The sequence below is a fragment of the Stegodyphus dumicola genome, chromosome 4 (genome assembly GCF_044657685.1).
Source record: "Stegodyphus dumicola isolate Sdum_Otavi_A_Nest chromosome 4, ASM4465768v1".
NCBI lineage: Eukaryota > Metazoa > Arthropoda > Arachnida > Araneae > Eresidae > Stegodyphus > Stegodyphus dumicola.
The window spans coordinates 73045658-73072853 of record NC_140771.1 but is presented as its reverse complement, the minus strand read 5'-3'; the positions used below and the strand labels follow the sequence as shown (position 1 = coordinate 73072853).

Here is a 27196-nt window from a genome sequence, read left to right as displayed (position 1 = left end):
TCTTGATGCTCGGGGAGAGGGATGGGGTAGTTGTTCCACCATTCTATTTTTTCTTGCTCGAGGATTTTTTCAAAAGTCGTAGCCTCTCTATGATGAGACGAACGAGGAGAGTCCTCGAGAAGAATATAATAGGTATTCTTCCCAGTCTTCTCGATCGAGAGAGGTTCGTGCAGACATTTATGCAACCATTCACTAAAATGAACGAGAATCCCTTTTGTCTTCTCAAGACGATCCATAATCCTATTCATTTGCGAGACGGTTAGAAAGTGGGACGTGTAAAAATATTTGGCTCGTTTCATTAACAAAATTTGTGCATCCAAAGGTGGAATGTCACGAGCCATCAACACGTTTTCGTCGGATAAAAATTCGTCCCGCATCTTTTGATAACTCCCCACGGTATAATAACCCGCACATTTTGAAAAATCGGAGGCTTTCAGGTAAACGACTCCTTGGATGATATAAAAGGAAAGATCAACATATTTATATTTGAAAGGAATACACGTAGTGAGCTGGAGATGCCTCCTCATGATCCACTTGGACAAAAATACGACTTTGGGGCTCTCCCCTTTTATTTATAGAGAGAAAGAGAGTGTGACCTTCCCTTCCCTCCTCCTCCTCTCTCCCTGCTTCCTCTATCTCTGGACGTCCTTGGATTGGAAAGGGTGACTTTGAAAAAAAAAAAGAAGTTCATGGTTGGATAATTTTTTGTTTATTAAATTATTACTTTCACTTCCTCATTCCCACACACATTCATCTTTTTAAGAAAAGAAAAAGAGGTCATGGAGATAAGATTTCTTGGAAAGAAGAGAGAGAGAAACGAAAAAAAAACAAATAAAACGGACGTCATAGAGCCTCTATGTGTGTCTGTGTGTGTCTATATAGATATATAAAAAGACGAGAGTACTGGGCGAGATCATTTCTTTTCCATTGGGAGCCATGTCGCTATTAGACGTTTTTCCAACTCAACGGATTTCGAACGGGGAGGATTTGAAGACGCTAAAGCAAATCTCCAACTTGAAAATTTTTTTGGCGTGTCATTGTGCGACATTTATTCCGCATTTACCACCACATCAAGCGATCGTTTCTTTCAACCAAGATGTCGAATCCTCCAACCTGCTCGTTCAGAATATATACAGAAATTTATTCGAATCGTAACAAACGAAAGAGGAATCTCCCTTCTCTTGGAATCGGATGGATCGAGCTTTGAGACGGCCCATTCAAACAGACCGGCGATATACAGATCCGCGCACGAGTTTTCGGTGGAAGAATATTTTTCTCACGAAACGATATTTTACGTTTGGAGTGAGAACGACGGCTGAGGACGAAGTTCATATTGTTCAAACCACAGCCGCTCCTCTCGCCTATTACGAATCATCGTCCCCCAATCTGAAGGAAAGAAGTTTTAAAGTCAGCGACAGGATGAAATATAAGAAATATATTCTAAGACCTTTTCAAAACTATGTCGTTCCCCCGAAAACGCAATATCTCATCGTCACAACCCAGAAGAGTCTCTTTCTCGTCGATCGGTGCTCGTACTCGCTTTGGAAACAATTGAAAGAGGAGATTTCTTTCCAATCGCCGATGATGTTTCAAGAAAAAGAAGAAGAAAACCCTCCGCCACCTTTACCCATCCCTTCCTTAGATGATAAGAGGAGCTGGACCAAACCGTCGTCATGGCCCGAAACAAAATCGACCCGGCAACGGAATGAAATTGAAGTCATCACAATTGAAGATGAGGAGGAAGAAAAAAAATTACCTCTTAAAAAACGGTCGACTTACCGGAACCTACCTGGCGTGCAAGATCCGCTTCAGAATCCAGAAGCTTCTTCTTCTTCTTCCCCGACTTGTTCAAACAGGCAACCTCTTTCGGACTCCTCACAGACAGAACCTCTTCCAGTATCCTGTTCTTCTTTTTCTCCTCCTCCAACCTGTCCCGACATCGTAGAGGTAGAATGTCAGCCGGGTCCACAAGTTCCAACAGGTCCAGAAATCATGGAGGCAGAATCACAGCCGGGTTCACAAGTTCCAACGGGTCCAGAAATCGTAGAGGTAGAATTTCAGCCGGGTAAACAAGTTCCAACGGGTCCAGAAATCATGGAGGTAGAATCGCAGCCGGGTCCAGACATCCTAGATCCCTCCACTCATCCCAAAGAGACTCCAAGTGTTTCAAGACAGCCTTGTGAGGATCCAGCCCTTCCCGTATGGAATGATTATATGGACTTACAAAATTTGGTGCAACAGGAAGGAGAAGAAAATAATCATACGGATGGGTGGGTCAAAGACTGTTTAGATCATTTAACCTCGAATGAAATTGAACTGTTATGGAATTGCATTTCTGAAATCACATCGGAAATGGGATAAAAACCAAAACAAAAAAAACAATTTTTTTTAATAACAAATGGGAGGAGGGTCATGATGTCAATTAAAAAAAAATGTTATATAGAGTCCAATCTTGGTGGTTCACTTCAGTTTTCCAGCATGAGGTGATCCACGTTTCCCGAAATATGGATCCCATTCCAAGAGAGATTGTGTAGAGCCTTCACTTCAGTTCTTTTTTTTTATATACCAAGAGGAGAGGGTCCCCAAAGGGTTACCCATGTCCAAAGAGAGAAAGTGTAGAGCATTCATTTCAGTTTTTTTCTTCAAGTTTAGGGGAGGGAGGTCTCAAAATGACACCCCCCCATTTTCAAAGGGCGATGGTGTAGAGCGTTCATTTCTGTTTTTTTCCAAAGTTAGGGAGTTTTCAAATGACTACCCATTTCAGAGAAAGAGAGAGAGAGAGAGAAGGTGTAGAGCGTTCATTTCAATTTTCCAAGGTTAGGATGGTGGTGGAGAATCCTCCAAAATGGCTACTCATGTCAAAGAGAGAGAGAGAAAATGCGTAGAGCGTCCATTTCAGTTTTCCAACATTAGAAGGTCCCAAAATACCTTCTGAATTCAAAGAGAGATCGTGTAGAGCGTTCATTTCCAGTTCTCCAAGATCAGAAGAAGAGGGTCCGCTTTTCCCAAAATGGCTTTCCGCATTCAGAGACAGCGAAGTGCAGACTTCAGTTTTCTCCCTTCCCAAGAATAGAGGGTCCCAAAATGGCTTCCCATTTCAAAGAGAGAGGGAGAGGCGTTCATTTCCCTTCTCCAAGATAGGGTCGTCTGCTTTTTCCCAAAATGGCTTCCCAATTCAAAAAGAGAGAGAGAGAGTAAAAGGGTGTGTAGAGCGGTCATGTTCATTCTCCAAGATAGGGTCGTCAGCTTTTTCTCAAAATGGCATCTCCCCATTCAAAAAGAAATCGTAACCAATTTTTTCCAGTTTTTTCCAAGATGGGGGGAGAAGAAAACCTAGGATGGAATAACACGACACACAGAGAGAAAGAGAAAAAAAACGCCATCTTGTCATTTTCTGATAGGGTACCGGTGTTCGAATACTTTTGTGACCGACTGTACTGCTTCATATCCTTTAGCCAAATATTTAATTTCCAGATTTTCTCCTCTACTTGCTAACAATATTCACACTGTAAAAAATTCTGTTGAAGACATTGATAAACTTTAAAATATTTCTCCACTTCGTTCTATTATGGTTTCATTTGATGTCAAATCACTGTTTACTAATGTTCCGGTCGAAGGAGCACTAAATTGTCTTGAAACTAGGCTTCGGGAATTTCACTTCACACATACTGAAATTAATGAGTTGGTTTCGCTTACTAAAGTTTCTCTAAGTCAAACCCACTTTGTTTTCCAAAATGCATATTTTCGTCAAGTTGAAAGATTGGCTATGTGTAATCCTCTCAGTCCGGTACTTGCTGACATTTATATGCACTATTTTGAGATGAAATTATTTGATAAACTATCTTTTCGTCTTTGGATTCGGTATGTTGACGACACTTTCGCACTTTTTGACGGTTATAAAGAGGATTTATCTGAGATTCTATCTATTATGAATTCAATTGATCCAGCCATCCAATTCACTCTTGAAATTGAATCCAACAATTCCCTCCCCTTCCTCGATATTCTTATAATCCGCAATGAAACTGATTTTAGCACCACTGTGTACCGTAAACCCTTTGCAGTTTGTTTAACACCCTATGTCAAGTCATGCCACCCTGTTAAGCAAAAAATCGCTTCTTTTTACTATTATGTATTCCGCGCGCTTAAAGTTTGTTCCTCTGAATCTTCTCTTACCAATGAACTTAATTATTTGAGAGCAGTTGCAATTGACGGTGGATTTTCTCCCGTGATTATTGATAAAGCCGTTAAAAAATTTTCAGATTCCCATCAAAGAAGACATTCCACTGTTAGAAATAATATTAATGACCATGTCGTGCTTCCATTTTATCCTTCTGTTAGCTATAAAATTGCACGGATTCTCTAGAAATTCAATTTTCAAGTCGTTTTCTCCCCTATTAATAAAATTCACCCTTCGATTCTAAAAGATTGCGTTTCTGTCTTGAATTCTTGGGGAATTTATAGTATATCGTGTCAGTGTGGTTTAAGATATATTGGCCAAACAAAAAGAGCGTTGAAGTTTCGTATCAAGGAACATGAATCTTTTGTCAGAAAAGGCGAAATTAACAAGTCTTCAATAGCGTATCATAGTTGGACTTTAATTTTGATTTTGGGTGTGCAAAAATTATCCAAAAGGCTTCTTCCATAGGTGAAGTGGATTTTCTTGAGGCTTTTCACATTCACAAAGATTTAGCAGGTTTAGTTAATGATTTGAAGTCCAATCCAGTCCTTCCTAATGCCTTTAAAATTCTACTATCTTAATTCAGTTATTTTTGCCGATAGATGGCGTTACTTCCTCGCGTTTGGTACTACCAGAGTGTATAAAAATCCGTTCAGTGGTTGCTTTCCATTATTTGAAGTTCAGATTTTGAGCGTAAGGGGCATTTGCCCCTCGCTCCCTATTTTAACTTCGCTAATTTTTCTTGTCCTTTATGCTTGACTAGATAGCCAGGCTCAGTAAAAGTAGGCGGCCAGTGCAACTCTGATTAAAAGTCTAGTTATAACCACGTGCAGTGCTGATAAGGACCACGTGTTTCTGTGACTCCCTCTCCCTTATTTTCTTCTTTCTAGGTATTTCTTTCTCCTGATGAGGAGGGACCTTTAGCTGCCTTCGAAATCGATTGAGTGTTTCATTATACCTACGCTAAATACAAGGTTGTTTTTACGATTTTGATTGTAACATTATCGTATTTCTCTTCTAGTCTACCAAGTGTTTTACCTCTCACATGAATTAAATGGTCTTTCCAAGAGAATTTATCATTGATGATTACTCCAAGATAGTTCGCTTTTCGGACTCTGGGGATTTCCACGTTCAAGAGAGTGAGTTTTTCTGTAATCTGGGCAGCTGTGCGTTTTTTCCTGATTATAAGTAGCTTTGATTTATCGGCATTAATTGAGATGCGCCACTTAGTGCATTTCGATCTGTGGCATAAGTTGCTGCAGCTTTTTGATAGCAAGGTCTGGGCATATGGATTTGACAGCTAAGGCCGTATCATCAGCGTAGTAGCCCAGAAATTAACTGTAGTTTAAACCCATCTTGTTGAAGTCAGTGACAAAAAATAGATAAAGTACAGGCCCTAAAATTGACCCTTGCGGGACGCTAGCTCGAATGTTTTTTTACATCTGAAATTTCGTTTCCTATAGCGACATAAAAGCTTCTGCCTTTGAGGAAAGAATATATGAGACAAATTAACTCTTTAGAGAAGTTGAGTGATATAAGCTTGAAAATAAGACCCTCATGCCAAAGGCGGTCAAAAGCTTTGGCCACGTCTAGCATAAGTAAAGCCACGTTCAGTTTATTGTGTAGGGCTCCGCCAACATATTCCGCCAGTCTGACCAATCGCTTTGTGGTAGATTAGTTTTTGCGGAAGCCGAACTGTTCCTCTGGTAGTTTTTCTAAGTACGGTCGCATTCTGTGATAAATAATCCTTTCGTAAATTTTTCCTAAGATTGGAAACAGACTAATAGGTCTGAACCCTTCGTGTCGTAAGGTATCCTTCCCAGCTTTTTGTAAGACGATAATCTTTGCCCTTTTCCAGGTAATCGGAAAATATTTGTTGTATAAACAAGCATTAAGAATGCTGGTATATCTGACTATATAATTCATCGGAAGATTTTTAACTGCTATATTTGTTATTGCGTCTTAACCAGGAGCTTTGCTGTCTTTAAGTTTTCTTATATCTTGTATTTTTCTCGGGGAAGTGAGCTCTAAATTTTCTCCAAAGTCTTCCGGTGAGGTTAACCAATCGTTAATACAGTATCTGACATCATAAACGAAATCCAGATCACGTGGGCTACCATTAGGTTTAAATTTATTTTCGAAGTGCTCTGCTAGTACATTTGCTTTTCCTTTGTTCGTGAGAGCTATAGAATTAGGAGCATGAAGGGGCTTGTTTACAAATAGTTTTCCTTTTAAGTTACGCACAAATGCCCAGAATGCATTATCTGGTTCATTGAAATTCATAATTTTTCATCCCACAGATCATTTCTGAGTTGTTGGATTTGTTGCTTGATTTCCCTATTTAATCTGTTTATCTCAGTTTTGGTACTAGGATTCCAGATTCTGCTTCAAGTCTTGCGTAATCTATTTCTTACTCTGATTTTCTCTTTAATTTTTGGGGTAAGTCTCCCCGAAATTTGATTTATAGGGACTTTCTTGGTAGCTGAATTGATTGCGTTCATAATGCTATACGTGAACTGATGGAGGGCAAGTTCTATGTCTTGAGTGGTTCTGAGTGCCGAGCGGGAAAAGATGCTATTGCTTAAAATACTGTTAAACAATTTCCAATCAGTGAACTTTTTCTCCTGCTTTGTTTTATTCTTAAGTATGCCTAAAGTGGCCAATACAGGTAAGTGATCTGAACTTAAATCATTGATGACATCCATGTAAACAGAGTAATCATCAGATCTAGTATGTCTCCTCTAACAGGATTGAGAGGCAGATAAGTGAATTCTTCTGGGGCGAAGAAGTACACAGGATAGTTATTTAAAAAATCCAAGAGATGTTTACCGTTTAAGTTCGTTTTGCAAAAGTTCCACTCTTCGTGCTTAGCATTTAAGTCTCCTGCTAATATTACAGGAACGGTGGTAAATAAGACTTCTTTCAGCAAATCAGCATCTAGAGGAAAACCTGGCGGATTGTAAAACGAAGTGAAATATGTATTTCCATAACAGGGCAGAAGGATTGAAACAGTAACATATTCTTGACCATTGTTTCTGAATTGTTTGATCATACATCATTGAAGAAAATTCTTCACATAAATCGCTATTCCTCCTCCTATATAACTGAGTCTATCGGTGCAATAGCATTTAAAGTTCATGACATTGATGTTAATATTGGGACTTGCATAAGTCTCAGTTATTATAGCGAAGTCTACGTTATTGTTATTGAGAAAATCGGTGAATTCCATTAATTTGCTGTGAATGCTACAAGCATTCCAAATCATTAAGTTAATAGGCGCCTTTAAATTTCTGTTGTTCCCCATTATTTGGATGAGTTATTCTCATGTTAGTTGCTTTACTTGTTGCTTCATTTGAAAGCCTGCACTTTTAATCACGGTCACCAATTCCGCGAGGTCTGGAAATACTTTCTTAGCTTCTGAGAGTTGCTCTTGATATACTCCTGCAGAGAGGGCTTTTACATATGACTTGTTTTCAACAACTCGACTGCTGAAGGCTTTTTCTTTGGCTACTTTCGGTTTAGGAAACATTTCAAAACCACGAAAACTTGAAGTGTGTTCCTTTCCGCAGTTCACACAACGTAAGGGTACATCTGGCTTGCCTTTATCAGGGCAATCACGAGAGAAATGACCTTTCGCACATCTGACACATTTAGGGGGATACCTGCAGCCTTCCTGAGTATGATTAAAGCCTAAGCACGGCTGGGGCCCCTGACGTCCTCTGTACTACTTTATTTTAATTTTCATGTTACAAAGGAATTCCTCATGATAAATCCTTTTTAATTCTTCCGACTTAGGCAAGGTGACAATAAAAAGATGCAGTTTCGTGACAACTCCCTTCCTACAGCGAGTCATCTGTTTTACATCTTCCACTTTATAATTTAATTCCGTAAGATCCCTTTTAATGTCTTCAATATGCGTTCTATGTGTGAGACCTCTCACGACCACTCTTAAATATCGTTCTTCTGGTAGCTTGAAGGAATGATGTTCTACTCCTAGATCATTTAAAACTTTTACCATACCCCTGTAATCATCTTGGGTTTCTGCAATGACTTTAATTCCATCAGGGATTTGCTGTCCATAAAATTTAAATTTATTTCTATGAAATACTTTGCTAATTTCCCCCAGTTTAAATCCGTCTCCCTGAGAGTAATGGGCGGGATTTTAGCATTAGATGTTTTTACAACATTATTTGTGGTTGTGGCATTATTTGCAGTGTCACTTTGATTGAAGTCTGCATTATTTGTTTCCATTTCATGACTCTCAATATGAGAATTGTTAATTTGTTCTGTAATTTTCTTAACTGAGCTATCCGTGTTTGATTGTGAATTGTCATCCAAGGCAGTGGTGACACTAGACATGATAACTTGGCTGTCAGTTAACTTTTGCTTTTTATACTGCACTCTGTGATTTTTGGTCCTGACAATCCGATCGCCTCTGCGTCTAGTTTGCGTTTCGTCTTCGGAACTAGTTTCTTGATCGAGAGTTTTCTCGTTATCTGAGTTTAAGTGTGAAAATTCATTAATTGGGCTTCTACCCCTGTCATTATCCTCTAAATTTTGACTCATGTGTCTGACATCCATTACGGTGTTCGTGTTTTCATTAGTATTAGTTTTCTCATGATTAATTTGAGTGTTAAACACTTGTAGCATATCGACAAGACTATGTAAGAATGTGTAAAGCTTGCCTTCTGTGACAGTGAATTCCCCATTTTGCTCTTTGACATGATCGAGCTCACTAATCTGCGCTTTCACTGCACCTAGCACTGCATTCATCTTCGCATCCAAAAAAAATCATGCACCCTGAAAATAGGAGTCCGACACCCCGGAATTAGGCTCACTTGACGGTGTCCTAACAGGCGGATGTGTTGGCGAAAATTCTCGCAAGGCCCTTGACAATCACCTGAAGCGAAAGCTCGGGGGTAACTATGCGGGAATATACAATCCAAAATCCAGACAAGTCGCTATGACTTTAAATTAAAAATCCTGAAAAAAAAATTAATTGCGTAAATTACTTACCTAAATTAAATAATTAATTTAACTAGCAATCATATCGTGAAATTCAGTCACCAAAACCAGCAATTAATGGCATAAGATAAGCATAATTATAGGCAATCTCAGCGTAAAGTAGGCTTAGCAAGAAGCACGAGGTAAAACGAGTTAGACTCCGCCCACCTCGTAATCGCACGTACACGGAAACCTGTCTGAAGAGCGAAATAAGACCCGACTTTCACTCACCACAGTCACCCTGCGAAAGGAGGAGATGATGTTACTTCATTCCATATATATATGTGCGGCTGAAGTGTCTGTTTGTCGCCGATAGTTTATTGGTTGCTTGCGTAACTGTACTAGCCAATGGGGTGAAGTTGCCACGGTACAGGGTTGCCGTTTCAATTGAGACGCAGACAATTTCCTGTAAAACTTGCCTTTGCTATGACCATCAATAAGCCTCAGGGCCAAACGCTTAAGCGTGTTGGCATTTTTTTACCTGAACCTGCATTTGGACACGGTCAACTTTATGTTGCCTGTTCAAGAGTTCGAGAAAGAACGGGCGTAAAATTAAAAATATTGGATGGTCCTCTACAAGACGAGCTTAAAAATGATGGAAAGATCTACACAAGAAATGTTGTGTACAAAGAGATCTTTGACACGTGAATTAACATTTCATTATTTAAATCACCTTTATTGATTAAGCTAGCGGTGGGCTCTTAAGAAATGTACCGCCAGTGGTTTCCTTCATTGCACTCTACTTTAAGCAATTAAGCAAGTAGAAGGCGGAAACCCCGTGGGGCAGTAAGCAAGGAGGCGTCCTCGCCGCCTGTCCTGAGTAATTCAGTTTGAATTAGTAGACACCTTTGCACAAATCATTTTAATTACAATTTATAATATCTGGAACAGCGGTCATTTCGTATGGCCACCGGGCTTTCGAGTTTGAACATAAATGTACTTCTCATGCTAACAGAATCAGCCGCCACTTGTGGAGATGAAACTTGTGGAGATCAATTTATCTTTAATTTTAATTTGTGTCAGAACTTCTCACCGACGTAACAATTAAATTTCAGCAGCAATAGTGCAAAGCCGATTCATTGCAATACTATCAATAACCCCACGATTCGCAGGTAATTATACAGCTAGTAAATTATATTATACAGCTATAAATTAATTATACAGTTTTGTAAATTATACAGTTGTCTTACATTCCAAAATCTTTGACTTAAATATGCTCTAACTAATTTGCATTCTAGTGAGGAAAACTGAAAGAAGTGATGGTAAAAGCTGAAATTATGAATAACTGATTAATGCAAAATAATCGTAATTGTACAAATTTTTTTTCCTTAGAGGTACTAGGTTTGAAAACTCTTTTATTTAAAAAGAGATATTATTTCGAAATCTGAGAATAGTTTGAAACGGGTGTTCTTCTAAAACCATTTGAACTGTACTTGGCCCCACACATTCTTTTTATTCATAAAATTTCATTCGTAAAAGCAGAGAATTTATGGTTTTTGCATCCCGGCCGATATCCCCAAAATGAACAGAGGTGATTAAAGTTTGCGAATTTAAATTTAGCACGAATGGAGTGATCTATATATACGCTTTAGTGAAAGAATTTGATGCACTTAAAATTGTTGCTGTATTATTTTGGACTACTTTTACCATACCCCTGTCCTACTAATCAATACTGCATGTAATAAAAATTATACAGCTTGATTACATGCAGTATTGTCGTGAACAATTAGTTCTTATCCCTCTGTTACCTTATAACCACCCCACTCATCTGACATCTTTTCGAGAGTTGTAAACTGTGCAATCACCTTGATTCCATTAAACCAATCAATAAACTCAGTTTTCTTTTCACAAAAAGGTGAAATATGCAATTGTATTCCATGTGGTATTTATAAAACACCTTGCGAATGCTTTCCTAATATATCCATGAATCTTTAAGTTTCAGAAGAGTAGTTACTCTTCGATGAAAATTGATTTCCAACGGAAATGTAGATAGGGTGAGTTTTTTAAAATTTATTTTTTGCTTGTTTACGTTAAGTTTACTTTGAATCCGTCACTTTATTTAGTAGTAAACTACACATATTTAATTTCTTTAAGTAGATATCCACTGTAGAAAATGGAAAGGTACTGCCCGAATATTGAAACACTAAGAACAGTTTATCAGATAATAGCAGTTCTTAGGTGAAAGATTCTGGCTATTGTAACTTATACTTATTTGAGTTATGGTTTGCCATCAGAAAACTCGTCATTATAGAAGCAGCCAGAACTATGGCGTTCGAAAAAAGATCTTTATTCGACCCTATATTCTGATTACTTGTATTACAGCCAACTTAAATGTGATCCCTAGTCACTTTTTGTGAGAAATGTTTGGCATTAAGGCTAGTTGACTCTGAACGTAACTGCATCATTACCAAATTAATGCCCTTGAAATTTTCCGATAACTAAATGTAAATGAGTTACAATAAAATAATATTCAAAAAATAAAATAAACGAGTGATATACAGTAATTTTCGTATAGAAAAGGTAGTTTAGTTGCAAAAACCAAATGCATTAGCAATATAACTAGAAACCTTTTATACTTACATTAGCAAGTGTAATTTCGAAATTGAAAACTTTTCGTAGTTCTTCTTCCGATGTTGATTTATTCGCACCCAGAAAATGGTGCTGCTTTGGTAGACGGTTGCACGGATTTTGGCGAGTTTTTGGCAATTTTTCTTTTGGCGAGTAATACGACTTATGGTAAATCCATTGCTGGATAAGTTATTTATGGTAACCAATACTTTGTTGACATTTTATTTAAAAAATATGCGTGATATTATGCATAAATTCCGTGTTTTAAATATTATTTATGGCTTCTAAATATTAAAAATAAATTTAATTTTGCATTTTTATTTGAAATAAAAATTTTATTCTTTATCATATTTTATGAAATTTTATGCTGTGGATGATGTAATCAGTGACGTCACCTTACTTTAAAAGTAATTGGTTTTAATATCTATAAATTTAATCTAATGTTTTAAACATTATTTATGGCTGTTAAATATTAAAATACAATTTAATTTTGCATTTCTTTTTTATAATGATTTTATTATGTATGATTATTTAAATAATTTTTATTCTAGGCGTGATGTAATCAGCTCTCTGATTGGTTATAGAATATTTGTGCATCAATGAGCTGTAATCAGCTCCCTGATAGGTTGCTGAAAATTTGTGCATTACCGCGCCATTTTAAAATTTAATTCATATCTTCGAATTCCTTCAAAAATGTCTCCTTCAAAGATGAATGTTGTTTTTGATAAGTACCAAGAATTTTTGGTTTCGGAATCAAAAAATTGTCTTTTGAGACCTTATTTTCGCCAGCCTGGCTTTCCTAATCAAAGATTTATTTATAAATTCTTACAAGGGTCAGAGGAAATTTATTTTAAAGTTTGGAGGAAACGTCGCTAATTGTTTCTTCAATGAAGTGCGAAAATGTAGATCACAGATGAAGACCGTTAGAAGAGCCGATTCTGAGACGACCGTATATGATATCGTGGTCATGTTGGAAGAAATAACCGCTGTAACGGTAAGAAAATTATTAGACATTCCTCCTTCTTTACCGACTATAAACTAATTGCTGTCATTTTAGCTCTAGTGTACGAAGCGTTCTTATTTACTTATTTTAAAGTATTTAAGTAATATTTTAATTCTTTTAAACGTTGGTATGATGGTTTTTAATTCGATATTCAATTTATGTAATATTTTAATCCAATTAAACGTTGGCCCAATGTTTTTATAGTGGTATTTTTATTCTATTTCTATGCTATATGAAAGTAATAATTTAACCTTTCTTTAGTATTTTATACTCGTAGTAAATGTATTTATTCTATATATATTCTATATAACTTATTTTAAAGTATTTAAATTTAATAATATTCTAATTCTTTTAAATGTTGGATGATGTTTTTTATTTCAATATTCAATTTCAGTAATATTTTAATCTAATTAAACGTTGGCACAATGTTTTTATAGCGGTGTTTTTATTCTCTGCTATATGAAAGTAATAATAACCTTACTTTAGTATTTTATACTCATAGTAAATGTATTTATTTACACTTGCCTGCCATCTTAAAAAACGACATTTTCAACAAAAAAATTAATCCATTATTTCTAACTATATTTATTTATTTATTTATTTATTTTAAAGTTTCGAATACTTTACTATGCGTAAAAACAGCGTTTTTCAAGATGGCTGACGTTTGTAGAAATCGCGCCAACAATTGCGCCAACGTAAATCGCCAAAAATCCGTGCAACCGTCTACTAAAGTAGCACCCGGTGTTTTATAAATACCACATGGAATACAATTGCATATTTCACCTTTTTGTGAAAAGAAAACTGAGTTTATTGATTGGTTTAATGGAATCAAGGTGATTGCACAGTTTACAACTCTCGAAAAGATGTCAGATGAGTGGGGTGGTTATAAGGTAACAGAGGGATAAGAACTAATTGTTCACGACAATACTGCATGTAATCAGGCTGTATAATTTTTATTACATGCAGTATTGATTAGTAGGACAGGGGTATGGTAAAAGTAGTCCAAAATAATACAGCAACAATTTTAAGTGCATCAAATTCTTTCACTAAAGCGTATATATAGATCACTCCATTCGTGCTAAATTTAAATTCGCAAACTTTAATCACCTCTGTTCATTTTGGGGATATCGGCCGGGATGCCGATATCCCCAAAATGAACGCTTATTTCGCTTACTTCAAACAATTCATCAGTTTGAAGTAAGCGTCTGCGACGGAATCATTTGTTGTTCCTAAATAATACTTTTTATTTGGCATTCCAAAATCGGGAAGGTACAGCTTAAAAGATGAAACAAAAATCAATTTTACTACGCAAAGATTTTCGCACATTACGCATAAAGAGAAAAAAAATAACAGATCCATTTTTCGATAAACCCACAGAAGACAATTCATAATTTCCTCTGAGCTTTTGACTTTTTAAATACAACAAATAAATAATAAAAAATATAATAGAATAATAAAAATAAAAAATAAAATCTGAAAGATTTCAGACTTTAAATTACTTCGAAAGGGGTGTTTTTTTAACATTTCGCCTGTTACTGTTATTTACTAAATATCATGGTCTTTGCATTTAAACCATAAAATTCCTTTCAATAGCAGTATCACAAAATAATTTTAAAATGAGCATATTTTTATAATTTCGGATATACAGACTCTCACGCTGGATATAAAAATGCTTTTTCTGTGCAACGTTGCCATTACTTGCTTTGAAATCCTTGAGTTTGTTAACCAAAAATTCGTTAAAGGTTTTACAAAACATGAAATCGATAACAAAAAATTCCTGCTTCCAAATTAGGGCTACCAGATGCCCATGTTCAGTGAAAGACTATGTTATTCAAAATTGGATGGCTCTAGGCATCGTTGTTGTATAACAATGCAAGAAACATACATACCTTTAAGCAGATTCTTCATTATTCAATTTCTTTAAATATAATACAGGGCGATAATATTTGGTGACAATAATTTGAAAAGTGAATCAACGCAAATTGCCAAAACGAAAATAATAGTCCTGAGAAAATTGCCCCTTTGGACTAAAATAAATTAATGAGGCAACAGGAAAGACGTAAACTAAAAGTGAGTTTGCTTAATAAAATTCAGATATAATGTCACACTCCTAGTTTAGAATGCATGACATTTATCATGTTTTTCAGAATATTTTATATAATAAAAGGAAAATCTGAAAGTTTCAGATTTTAAATTATGTCCAAACAGGTTTTTTTTTTTTTTTTTTTTTTTTTTTTTAACATTTTGTGTGTTATCTTTATCTGTTAAATATCTTGTTCTTCGCACTTAAACCATAAAATTCAGTTTAACAGCAATATTACAAAATAATTTTAAATTGAGCATATCTTAAGAATTTCCGATACACAGTCTCACGAGCTGGAGATAAAAATGTTTTTCCTGTACAATGTTGTCATTGCTCGCTTTGAAATCCGTGAGCTTGTTAATCAAAAATTTGTTAAAGTTTTACGAAATATGAAATCGGTAATAAAACAAATTCCAAATTTGGGCTTCCAAATGTCCATATTCACAGCAGGATTACGTCATTCAAAATTTGACGGCTCTAGGTATCGTTGTTTTATCACAATGCCAGAAACATACATACATTTATGCAGATTCTTCATTATTTAATTTCTTCAAATATAATACAGAGCAATAATATATGGTGGCAATAGTTTGAAAAATGAAACGGACATTCAGAGTGATTCGACGTAAAATCGCTAAACGAAAACAATAGTTCTACAGGGACAAAGCCCCTTTGGACTAATAAATAAATCTGATGTGGACACCACATGATTTGTATAGCTTATTAAATTACACACATTTTTGCTGCATTTCATTTAAACTTTTTTTTATTATTATTTCCTCGAATTTAATTGACAGTATATTTCTCATTCAATCAATTGAGTTTTCATTTCGTAGCAAGGCAAAAATACATAAAAATTCAAAATACTTTCATTAAAAATTGAGAGATATGGTAAAACATAAAACACCACATAAGTTAAAATAATTAAAAAGCTTTTTTAAGTTATATTTTAATTTTATAACAGTTATTTTAATTTTTAAAGTCCCTTTCCTATCAATTCTTATGTCCACTTATAACTTCCAACCAGAATGAGTTTTTAGAATCGTGTTGAATGCAAATGAGTTAAGAAGAAGTATTTAAGGAAGCTTCAACTTACTTCGTGAGAAAGAGCTAGGAATCCTAAGTAGCGCGTGTTTGCCTTCGGGCTAAATCTCTCTTGAAGCTGTTACTCTCAGCCGTACTATTATGTGCCTTTTGATATTCGCCAGCTAGTTTAAATTAAGGGCCAACTACATTAAATACTTATGTTTAGCTTCGGCTAAGTCTCTCTTAGTTAGTTATAGTTTAGTTCTTATTTCTGACTTTAAGCTCGAGTAGAGGCTTTGTTATATACCTAAGAAAGGGGCCGACTGTTATCTTACTTTGAATGAAATAAAGGGTAGTTTAAACCTTCTTGAGCCTATATATTTAGTTATTTGAACTCAGCGATAAGTCGCTAAACAGTTCACTACATTCCTAGACGTTCATCTTAGACAAAAAGTGTGAGGAACCCTACAACTTTTTACAATTAAAATTAAAGTTTGTAGGCAAAACAAGCAATTCGGCCAGCGGCCAAGAAAGCAAATTTTTCGGTGCCCAAAACGGAATGTTTACATTTGCTCCCACTCGGCAAAAAGACACTGAAGGCACAGAAATTGACTTAACTCACTATTAAGTTTCAAACGAAAACAAATATGACTGATCGATTAGCTGTATTTAAACAACTTTTAAAATGTTGATAATTCCTCAACTATTGCATGCAGATTAAATAAAGGCATAAAATCCTTAACCGTAAAATAAGAACAACATAATTCAATCATTTTTAAGCTAAAAATGCATAATTTACTAATATATAAGAATAAACAAACTAAGTACACTGAGCCGAGTAACAGAGCAGGGGTATATATATATATATGTATTTATATGATTTTTGTGCTGCCGATTATAACTAAAAAGGGAGGTGCACAACTACATGTTATAGCAGTGGTATATACGAAATTCCAATGCTCTGAGACTAATCGTTTTTGAGTTATACGAGATACATACATACGTACGTACGTATGAATAAAATGTCATGACGTCACGAAAAGAATCTCTTCTGAATCGGTTTTAAATCCATTTTACAATTCGTTTTGGGAAAAAAGAGTGCTTTATTCTGTCCTTACGTACCGATGTCACTCAAAAATATCGTTAAATTGCATTCGATAGCGGTCAAATTAGATATTTTCGTTGAAATATGATACATTACAGTACTTCCTTTACTTCGTACAAAGAAGTAAAAGTAAAATTTCTAAATCAGTTCCATAAAGAATTCTTCAGAATTGCATTCCTGGGCAGAAATTTACCGTTTAAATTTCAAGTTTTGCTATAAATTTCAGCAAACAGATTCATTATAAAAAACTTCAGTATTTCAAGGTACTTTCTTAAGCTAAGCTTTGTGTCCTTTTTATTTTGCAACGTACATAATATGCCTTGTCTGTAGCTTAATAGTTATCACAAAGCATGCAAGAACTTAGCAATGCAAAACCTGTCTTACGACGGGAGCATTTTAAGGACTATTTGCTTTCGTAAAGGACATTTTGAAAGAAAGCACCTGATATTTATCTTACTTCTTAGAAAAGCCGCGAGAATGAGCCCAAAACAAAAGACAGTTATAATACTCGTATATCTTATTTATTTGGCTACCCTTGGTCTATTATTTTTTTATCAAGAAAGAAAATAGTTTTATATAAAATGCATATATATCTGATTGTAATATAGTTTCCTTCGTGTATGCGCAATCTTTAGATTGTAAGCTAGGCGCAGTACACTAAGTATTAATTGTTTAACCTCCCTTGTTTTGTAAATTATATTTAGTTAAAAATTTCTGAATCTTATAATTTTCAGAAGAAAATTTAGTAGAATCATACCAGTCAATAAAAACAAGTAATTAATCAAAATTATTTCATAGCTGGCTCATTTGTATTATTTTCAAAGAAAATTTTTTTACGAAGAACCCGGTGTATGGTAGCGCGCAGCAATAAAATACAACTTCGATTTCAAAATGTGATAGTGTATATTGTTGCAGTCTGTCGGCTCGCTTATATATTTCTAAATGATCACTTCGAATAACAGGAAGAAATTAAAAATTTAGTACAAACATCACATAATAAAACATAATATTAATTATCAACTAGATGTACAGATTTCGAATAAGGATTTAATATATGTAAGATCAGTTAATTGCTTGGTTATTTCTAACATAACCAATGTAACTCCATCAAGGAGTTTAGATGTGCAGTCATTAAATATACCCATTGATATTGAATTAGCGGATCCGCAATTTGGAACACCTAACAAAATAGATATGTTATTAGGAGCCGAATTATTCTTGATTTTAAACAAGGAAAATTTCAATTAGAAAATCAACCGTTGATATTCCAAAGAACAGTTTTTGGATATATTGCGTCTGGTGCATGCAAGAGTAACTCAGAAGTAAATTATTGTGGTTTAGTTTTAAATAGTGAAGAAAGAGTTGAAGAAATTTTGCAAAGATTTTGGGAAGTTGAATCCATTGAAAATATCGAGGAAAATATCGTTGTGTTTAATGCATCAGCGGTTACTAGCAATGGAAAATCACTTAATTCAATATTAATGAAAGGGCGAATACCTCCAGAAGATTTATTTTCTATTATTATTAGATTTCGAAAGTACAACTATGCATTAGGAGCTGATGTTCAGAAGATGTACAGACAAATACTTATTGAACCATCTCAACGAAACCTGCATTTGATCTTGTGGAAAGAATCAGTTGGTAGTCCTGGGGAGACTTATCGTCTAAGGACTGTAACATACAGAACAGCAAGTGCACCATTCCTTGCAAAAAGGGTCCTGAAGCAGTTAGCAATGGATGAAGCAAGTGATGCCTCAAGAGCCATACTGAAGGACTGTTACGTGGACGGCATTATCACTGAAGCTAATACGCTGCAAGAAGCCAAGGAGTTGCAGACACAGTTAACCTGTCTTCTAGAACGTGGTGGAATGATGTTACACAAATGGTGTTCAAATAATACAGAATTATTGAAGAATAAAGAAAGTGCAACTCAGGATTACTCTTTTCAAGTTACGGATAAGCCTCAGATTACAAAGACCTTAGGAATGTCATGGAATACGTCTACAGACTGTTTTTCTTACGAGTTAAAGATACTTGACATTGAAGATATAGGAACGAAAAGAGATGTCTTATCAACAGTAGGTCACCTCTTTGATCCGTTAAGCTTAATTGGACCTGTTACGACAAAAGCTAAAATATTTCTGAAAAACCTTTGGCTTCTAAAATTAAATTGGAATACACCTTTCCTAAAAATTACTTTGAAGAATAGAAGGAATTTCTGCATAGTCTAAAAATAGTCAACGATTATCACATCCCTAGATTTGTTCTAACCAATGGGATTAGAGCTCATAGAAATTATAGGATTCTGTGATGTTAGTCAGAAAGCCTATGGTGCTGCAATTTATGTGAAATGTATGTCATCTTCGAATGAATGTTCATTCAAGACTTCTGTGCAGCAAGTCTCGTGTGTCACCTCTGAAGTCAATTACCATTCCTCATTTGGAACTTTGTGGTGCAGTTCTGTTGGTAAAAATAATGAAAAGAATATTAGAGGCCATTCAGCTGCCTATAGTCAAGGTGTATTACTTCACTGATTCGTCAATAGTGTTATCATGGATTAAGAAGGAACCTTATCAACTAAAGACATTTGTTGCTAATAGAGTATCTGTTATTCGCAGCATGACTGCTGCTCATGAATGGTATCATGTTAGCACTCACAATAATCCAGCTGATTTGATATCATGTGGAGCTGAACCTAAAGATCTTCTTCATAATGATTTATGGTGGTATGGACCAAAGGAGAGGTTTTTGACTAATCCTTGTGAAGTAATTTCATCTGATATAGATGATGTGGAATACGTCAAAAAATTCAAAATTAAGGATAATGACTTAGTTAATCTAAATGTGAACTCCAATTCCCTTGTTTTAGATCATATACTTAACATCAGTAATAACTATATTCGTATTATGCGTGTGTTAAATTTTGTTTGTAGATTTATAGCCAATTGTAAGGGGAAAAAATTAATAGGTTCTCTAACTGTTAAAGAATTGGATGACGCTGAGAAAATCATGATCAGGTATGCACAGTTACAACATTTTAGCAAGGATATCCTATCTTTAAAAAATAAGAATTGTGTTTAAGACACAATAACACGCCGAATAAATATTAATTCAGAAGTCAAACAACAAAAATCAGCGTTATATTTTCAAAATTTTCGCAGGACTAGTTTCGATGGTTTTACCGAACCATCATCCTCAGCTGCAAAACCGCAAATGAACAAGATAGGAAATAATGATTAGATAAGAAAGCCCGTACAAGAATAAGCAAGTGGCGCCATCTGTTGGTGAAACCAGACACTAAACTGTAAAAACACTTACATCGATGGTGTCACTAAACACTTAAACGAAGGACCATATAATCCGATCCCTAAAGATCCTTCACCTTTGGACTTCTCAAAAATAAAAACTGCGATCCCCTACTAAAAATGCCCCATAGAAACCAGTAAAACTTTTTATGGGTACCCATAAGATTTTATGGGTTTCTATTGACTTTTACTGGTTTCTGTTGGTCTTTGTGGGTTTTTTTTACTGGTTTCAAAATGACCCATAAAAACCAGTAAAACTTTCTACTGGTACCTATAGAATTTTTGATGGTTTCTACTGACTTTTACTGGTTTCTATTGATCTCTGTGGGTTTTTCTTACTGGTATCAATTGACACCCATACAACCAACATTTTTCTTTTTCAATGGCAGAACTTTGTACTGGTTTTTATAGGTTTATATTGACTTTTACTGGTTTTCTTACTGGTATCAATATAATAATAAATCTTCTGTTGGTGTATATGGGTTTATGCTATTTTTTTTTTTTTTTTATCTGACGCTAATAGACTTCTTGTAAACAATAAAATTAACAGAATGAAAATATGATCTCTTTAAGACCATCAGAGTAACTTGGAAACGCAGGTGATCGTTTTAGAGAGGGTTTTTACTAAACATGCTTATTTATTTGATTTAAATTTTTTTTTTCGGAAACAATAACAGTAATCATATACACCACACACAACGAGGTCTCTCTAAGGCGACCAGCCGCAAATAAAAATTCATCTTTGCAAGTGGTCGCCTTAGAGAGGTGATGCTCAATACCAATATATACTCACGTTCTCAGAGATACGTTTATCTTTTAGAGGTGGTTGTCTTAGGGAGATTGCATCTACGGAATGAATCTCTCTAAAGGCCCGTTTACACTAGCGGAACTTTGGTCCCAAGAAGCGTAAGCTAACGTCCTAAGAAACTTAACCTAAGTCGAGCGGTTAATCTTCAAAGGGAATTGACGTAAACCCAAGAGATGGAAAATTTTAACTCCGAACCTATGAGATGAAAGCTTTGGCCAATCACAGACGTACAAACTATCACGAGGGTTTTGTTGATGCTTTAAGCGAAAAACATGGCGGAAGATTTGACTACGTCTGACTGCAAATTAATTGCAGAAGTACAACAACATCAGATTTTATGAGATAATAGAAAAAAAGAATATCGAATGAAAAGAGGACAAGACGTTGCTTGGCTACTGGTTGCCGAAAGACTGAACCGAGATGGTATGTATCCATTTATTTATTTTTTTGCTCCTTTCGGATTGCAATGTGCTCTCTTTTATTCTAGTTCTCTTTCGACTAACGCAATTGTTCAAGTACAAAACAGGTTTATTAACGATTACACGATAAAAATTTGTTGACATATATTAAATTATAGCATTTTGGAACATTTCTGAAAATCTGAGTTTTATAAAATTTAAATAAGCTCAGTAGATGGATTTTTTTTAAATTAAAGTTTATTAACTGCTTTAAACTGTATCTAAATGTACACTGTTCTATGAAAATTATATGCAGCAACCTTCAATTATATATATTTAAAATTTTTCCCAAATTATAGCAATTCAAATGATTACATAATTTCAGCTATTGTCTTTACATTAGTTTGCTCTTCTTTTTTGCAACATGTTACTAAAGGCTTATGAGAAGAAGAAAGTAAAAGTAGTAAGTGTGAAGATCAACAGTAGTAAAAATTTGATTAAAGTTTTCCTCCTCAATTTTCAGAAATACATTTTCTTCATTTCTCATGCAAATGTTTATTCCGAAATACATAAAAAATCCCTAAATATATAAATATCCATATATAAAAATATATAAGATCCATATTTCATTTTCGTATGGATACATTTTGAATCTCATATAATTAATATAATTGTTTGCATAAAGTATTAATAATTAAACAGTAATTAATTACAGTGGTTGAATTAAAATTTCGGCTATATTTTTTTTAATTTCACAGTTGAAGAGGTTACTTACCGGTGGCAGAATCTGCGTAAGCAATATAGCCGAAGAAAAACAAAATGCAAAAGTGGAGCTAGTGCAGAGTCTGCAAAGCAGCAATGGCATCTGATGCCCCAAATGTCATTTTTGGATCCATGTATCCGCCATCGAAGGTAAATATTCAGAACCAAATTATTTAGTTATGTTAAATATAAAATGATAAATTTTCATATTAACAAAATACAATCTTACTTGTTAGTAGTCTGTAATATTATAAAGCATAAATGGATTATTTGGAGTTATCCTAGGTTGACTAGCAATCAAAAATTGTAACTTTATTGATATAAATTTATTAAATATGTTAGATAGTCACATATGTGGATATAAACCAATTTACTTAAGAAATTCCTCCCCTTAGGCAGATAGACCTTATATGCTTTGCCATAACTCAAATTCTATCCAAATATTTATGCTCTGGAAAACAAAAACTTCTCCTACACAATTTTTTTTTACCATTTATTGCCTCATCACTCGTTATGAATGGTTTAACACCTTGTAAATGTGTTATAATAAAACTGTATTACACATTATAGTTTTTTTCTAATGTGTTTGGGCCAACTGAAGTTCTTACCCATAAAAAAATGTTGTAGAAACTTTGCTGTTCTGTACTTTTTTAATCTTCCCAATTAAAAATAGGCCAATATTTTTGCAATGTAAACTTATTAACAAAGTACAGCATATGCATAATATAAACAAAGCACTTGCTCTTTCCTTTGAAAGCTGAGTTTCTAAATATTTTAATGAGGACTTGTCTGTATATATATTTTTTTCTTTTTGTGGCCAATTTCTTTTTATAGTTTATCCCTCTATAGTTGATGCCCATATTTCTGTACTCATACAGCTCAAAACTGATGTGTTACTGACCATTTTGATGTTCAGAAGTTAGTGTTTCAGATTATGCATACCTGCTTTAATTTTATGAAGTTACTTTGCACTTAACACATAAAGCCTGGGATTAATTATCATAATATATACCATCAGATCAAGGAGTTGTGCTTAAATTATTACATTAATTCATAATGAAAATAAATACAAAAATATATATGAAATTGAATTAAAAAATGAAGTTGTAATACTTTATTACTGAATTAACTGTTAAAATCTTTCATGGCATGAAATTTTTCAAAACAGTCTCCAAAGTATAGTGATATTTTTTTATTTATAGAATGTGAAATGTGTAAGCCAAGATTAGATAAAATTTGTCTTAAACTGTAAGATACAAAAAATTTGATAAAATTCTCTTGTGATTGTGTTTCTATAGAAAGAAATAAGAGTTATTAGTGGCTCAATATTTTCATTTATTATGTAAGGGCTTTGTATGCATATTCAAAATTTTTTCAATGAAAGCAAGAGATTCTTCTTTTTCATCTAAAATATTGATTTCTTTATAATTACTATATATACTATATACTTTATAATTACTATACTCTTTATAAGTCATTTAAAGTAATCTCTATTTAGGGCATACTACATTATTGTTACTGTCAAAAACACTACTGTCATCACAACTGTTAAATTGCAGCCTCCAATAGTAATATTTACATCCATGTTATTTAACTCATAATTCCGCTGATCTTCACTACTATAAATTTGATTTTCTATGGCATTAATATAAATAAATGTTACATTATAAATAACATTTATTTGGATTAATGAGAAGGATGAAACTGTTTGTGCTGAGATGACAGATTGTCATAATTTTAATCTGAGATGCGATTCCACGTCCAATAATCTGTTCCATTTTTTCGTCTTAATGTCTACAAATACAGTCAAATACCGAAAATCCGCCAACTCCTGAAATCTGCGTTGCCTCTCAGAATATAAGCATTCAGTTTATATTCTGAGTTTCTTGGTTTCGGAAACCGCAACATTGAGTACGAAATATCGAAGAAAAAATACTTACCGAATAATGACGTCATAATAACTGAATAATAATGAGTCATAATGGAAATACAAAATTATTGACATAAAAAGTTTAAGAAAAAAGATAAGTTTTTTTCCTTCTAATCTGCATCGAGGTAAAAAAGCAGACGATTCACTCTTTGTTCAAGTTCACGATCGATTCACTCTTTGTTCAAGTTCAATAGACGATTCACTCTTTGTTCAAGTTCATGATTCACGTTGTTGTATTTTCTGAGCTTTGTTATTTCACGAGATTGTTTAGTGCTGCCTTTTTTTTTATCCGGATATTTTGTGGATAAATTAAGAATATTTTAAATTTCAGCCCTTGTTAATACAATGACAGATTTAATGCATTTAATAAATTATTGCAGTAATGTATGTAATTTAATTAAATGTATCTAATACACCTTATTTATTTTGACCATACTTCGGAAAATAAATTATTCATGTCATTTTGCCTTCTCCATATTTGTACGATAAAATTATTAGTGAGTAAATATGACAATTCAGTTGTATATTGCAGTACAAAAGATTCAAAGAGTGATGATGATTTCACCCCTCCCCACATTTGATAAAATATTATTTTAATTAAAAGCAAAATGTGATCCAGCACTGCTCCAAGAACGTAATGACTAGGAATTACCCCATACAACTGGATGTAACAAATTGTATTTTTTTAGAAATTATTCTTGCAAATATTAATAAACACAAAAGATTATGTAAGAAAAGAATCCAATGGGATGTTATAATTCAAATTAACAAAAAAAGCTTTTTAGTTTCAGGTAATCATAGTGAAGCAAGAAGACTCTTGGTTTACATTATTTTTCATGCTAAATTTTAAGATCTATTTAAATTGTCTGCAGTTCATAAGTAATAGAAATTAAAAAATGAGCTATTTAATGCAGTAACAAATAAGATTCTAAATTTGCTTATTTCACTACCTAATTACTTTGTATCACAAAATAATCATTAATGTATTAAAAATATTTTTCATATGCATTTGATTTTTTTTCCTTTTTTTCCTTCTAAACAGGACACAGACAAACTTTCAAGGAAACAAAGAATTCGAGGAGCTTAATTTCACAGTAGAATCTGTTGTCTCCGAGTCTTCAGATAATATTGAATATCCGACAGAACCTGAATATGTGGAGCCATCTGCTATTCACGTTATGCCCTCATGTGAATCACCTTTATCACCTGCATCAAGCTCCAGACAAATCTTAGATAACACTAATTCAAATAATAATGATGAAAATACTCCTAGAGGGAAGAAAAGAAAAAAGAGAGAAACAATTGAAAGTTCATTGCTTTCTGTTATTGATGAAACAAATAAATATTTAAAAAATCACCATCGATGTGAAAATGATGATGATGATGATGATAAACTATTTTTATTGAGTCTCCATAGTGATATGAAAAAAATGACTGATGAAAAAAAATTGGAAACGAAAATACAATTTTTACAAATTATGGCAAGAAATAAATGAAATTATTTGTACATAACACTAATCAGTTGTTTTATTGTTTTATTTACATATTTCATAAATATTTTCAAAAAATAAATTTACACAATAAATGCTTTCCTTTCTTGCCATGGTACTGCTCCTTCTGCAGAAAAATATTCACAAAAATTATCTCGAACTGCAGATGCAGCACGGGATGAATTATTGGCCCCTAGACGGCCAAGAGGTTGCCATGTAAATTCTTCTGTTCTCCACATACCTTCTTTAATGGTGGCATTTGAAAGGAGAGAATCAGCAAAGTTCACTAGACAGTATTTCTTAGCTGCCTTTCCCAACTCATTTTTCATTAAGTAATTATGAAGGCAACAGCATGCCAAAACTACTTTATTAGCATGCTCTGGGTTCAGGGCAATTTCAGTACGAAGTACTCTCCACCTAGACGCCAATATGCCAAAAGCATTTTCAACGCACCTCCTTGCTCGAGAAAGTCTGTAATTAAAAATTTTTCTTTCATTCGACAGAAATTTGCCAGGATAAGGGCGTAAAATATTTTTCCTGAGTGGAAAAGCCTCATCTCCAACAAATACAAAAGGCAAAACTCGATCACTATTTAATAATGGTGTTGGATTTGGAAATGAAAACAAAGTTTCACTAACCAAAGCTTTACCTAGTGAACAGTTACTGAAAATTCCACCATCACTGATGCGTCCATAGTTGCCTGAATCAACATAAAGGAAAGTGTAACTAGCATCTGCCGCTGCCATTAGGACTATGCTGTTATAGCCCTTATAATTATAATATGTTGATTCAGCTGACGGTGGAGCTTGTATTCTGATATGCTTACCTACAAGAAAAAAAAAAAGCAACAGTTATTAATTGCCTAAAGAAAAATAATATACACTTTAATGATAAAAATTAATATAAATACTTTTTCCAATAATAAATTCAGTTCTTAAATTAGAAACTTGCAAAAAAATTCCTTTTTATATTAAAGTTTGTTTTTCATTTCACACTTTCATTTATTTATTATGAAACAATTCCAGTCTTTTGATATTTTAAGACAGCTCATATATCAAGTTAGATGATTCTGCAATATTTTATATTTATCTTTAAAAAGAATCTTCATTTGCCTAATTTTAATATAATGCAATTTTTGTATTTCAAAAGTGCTCACTGACAAATAAATATGGAATGCAAGACATAATACATACCGTCGATTGCACCAACACAGTTGGGAAAATTCCATTTATATTCAAAACCTTCTGCTATTACAGCCCATTCATCTGATGATGCTGGTATAGGCATAACCAGTGGCTGTAAGACTTGCCATATGACATCACAGGTCTCGCGAATAATATGTGAAACTGAAGATTTAGAAACACGGAAAGTGTATGCCAGGTCTGTATAATTAGTTCCAGATGCTAGAAATCTACAAAAACATTCTGAATCAATAATTAAATTTTTGCAGTTTTAAAAACATGTATAAAAATGAACAAAGGGCAATCTGTAGCAGTATGCAAGTTTTAAAAAAGGTTCTTTTTTTGGGGGGAGCTCA

The 27196-nt window shown here is 34.0% G+C and overlaps 1 protein-coding gene across 1 annotated transcript; it reads left to right on the top strand.

Moving 5' to 3' along the window:
• The first annotated feature begins 21047 nt into the window (after positions 1-21047).
• On the top strand, positions 21048-25665 carry LOC146997575 (uncharacterized). Its single transcript, XM_085815077.1, has 3 exons — positions 21048-21502; positions 22236-22389; positions 25212-25665. Exons 1-3 carry the CDS (start codon positions 21445-21447, stop codon positions 25663-25665), a joined length of 666 nt encoding a protein of 221 aa, XP_085671203.1. The 5' UTR covers positions 21048-21444.
• Positions 25666-27196: the final 1531 nt, after the last annotated feature.

What these genes read in the sequence shown, in the direction of transcription:
- LOC146997575 (XM_085815077.1), top strand. Translation starts at nt 21,445, where the DNA reads ATGAAAAGAGGACAAGACGTTGCTTGGCTACTGGTTGCCGAAAGACTG. An exon ending in CGAAAGACTGAACCGAGATG is followed by an intron (nt 21,503 to 22,235) that starts GTATGTATCCAT and finishes TTAATTTCACAG; the next exon opens with TTGAAGAGGTTACTTACCGG. An exon ending in CCATGTATCCGCCATCGAAG is followed by an intron (nt 22,390 to 25,211) that starts GTAAATATTCAG and finishes CCTTCTAAACAG; the next exon opens with GACACAGACAAACTTTCAAG.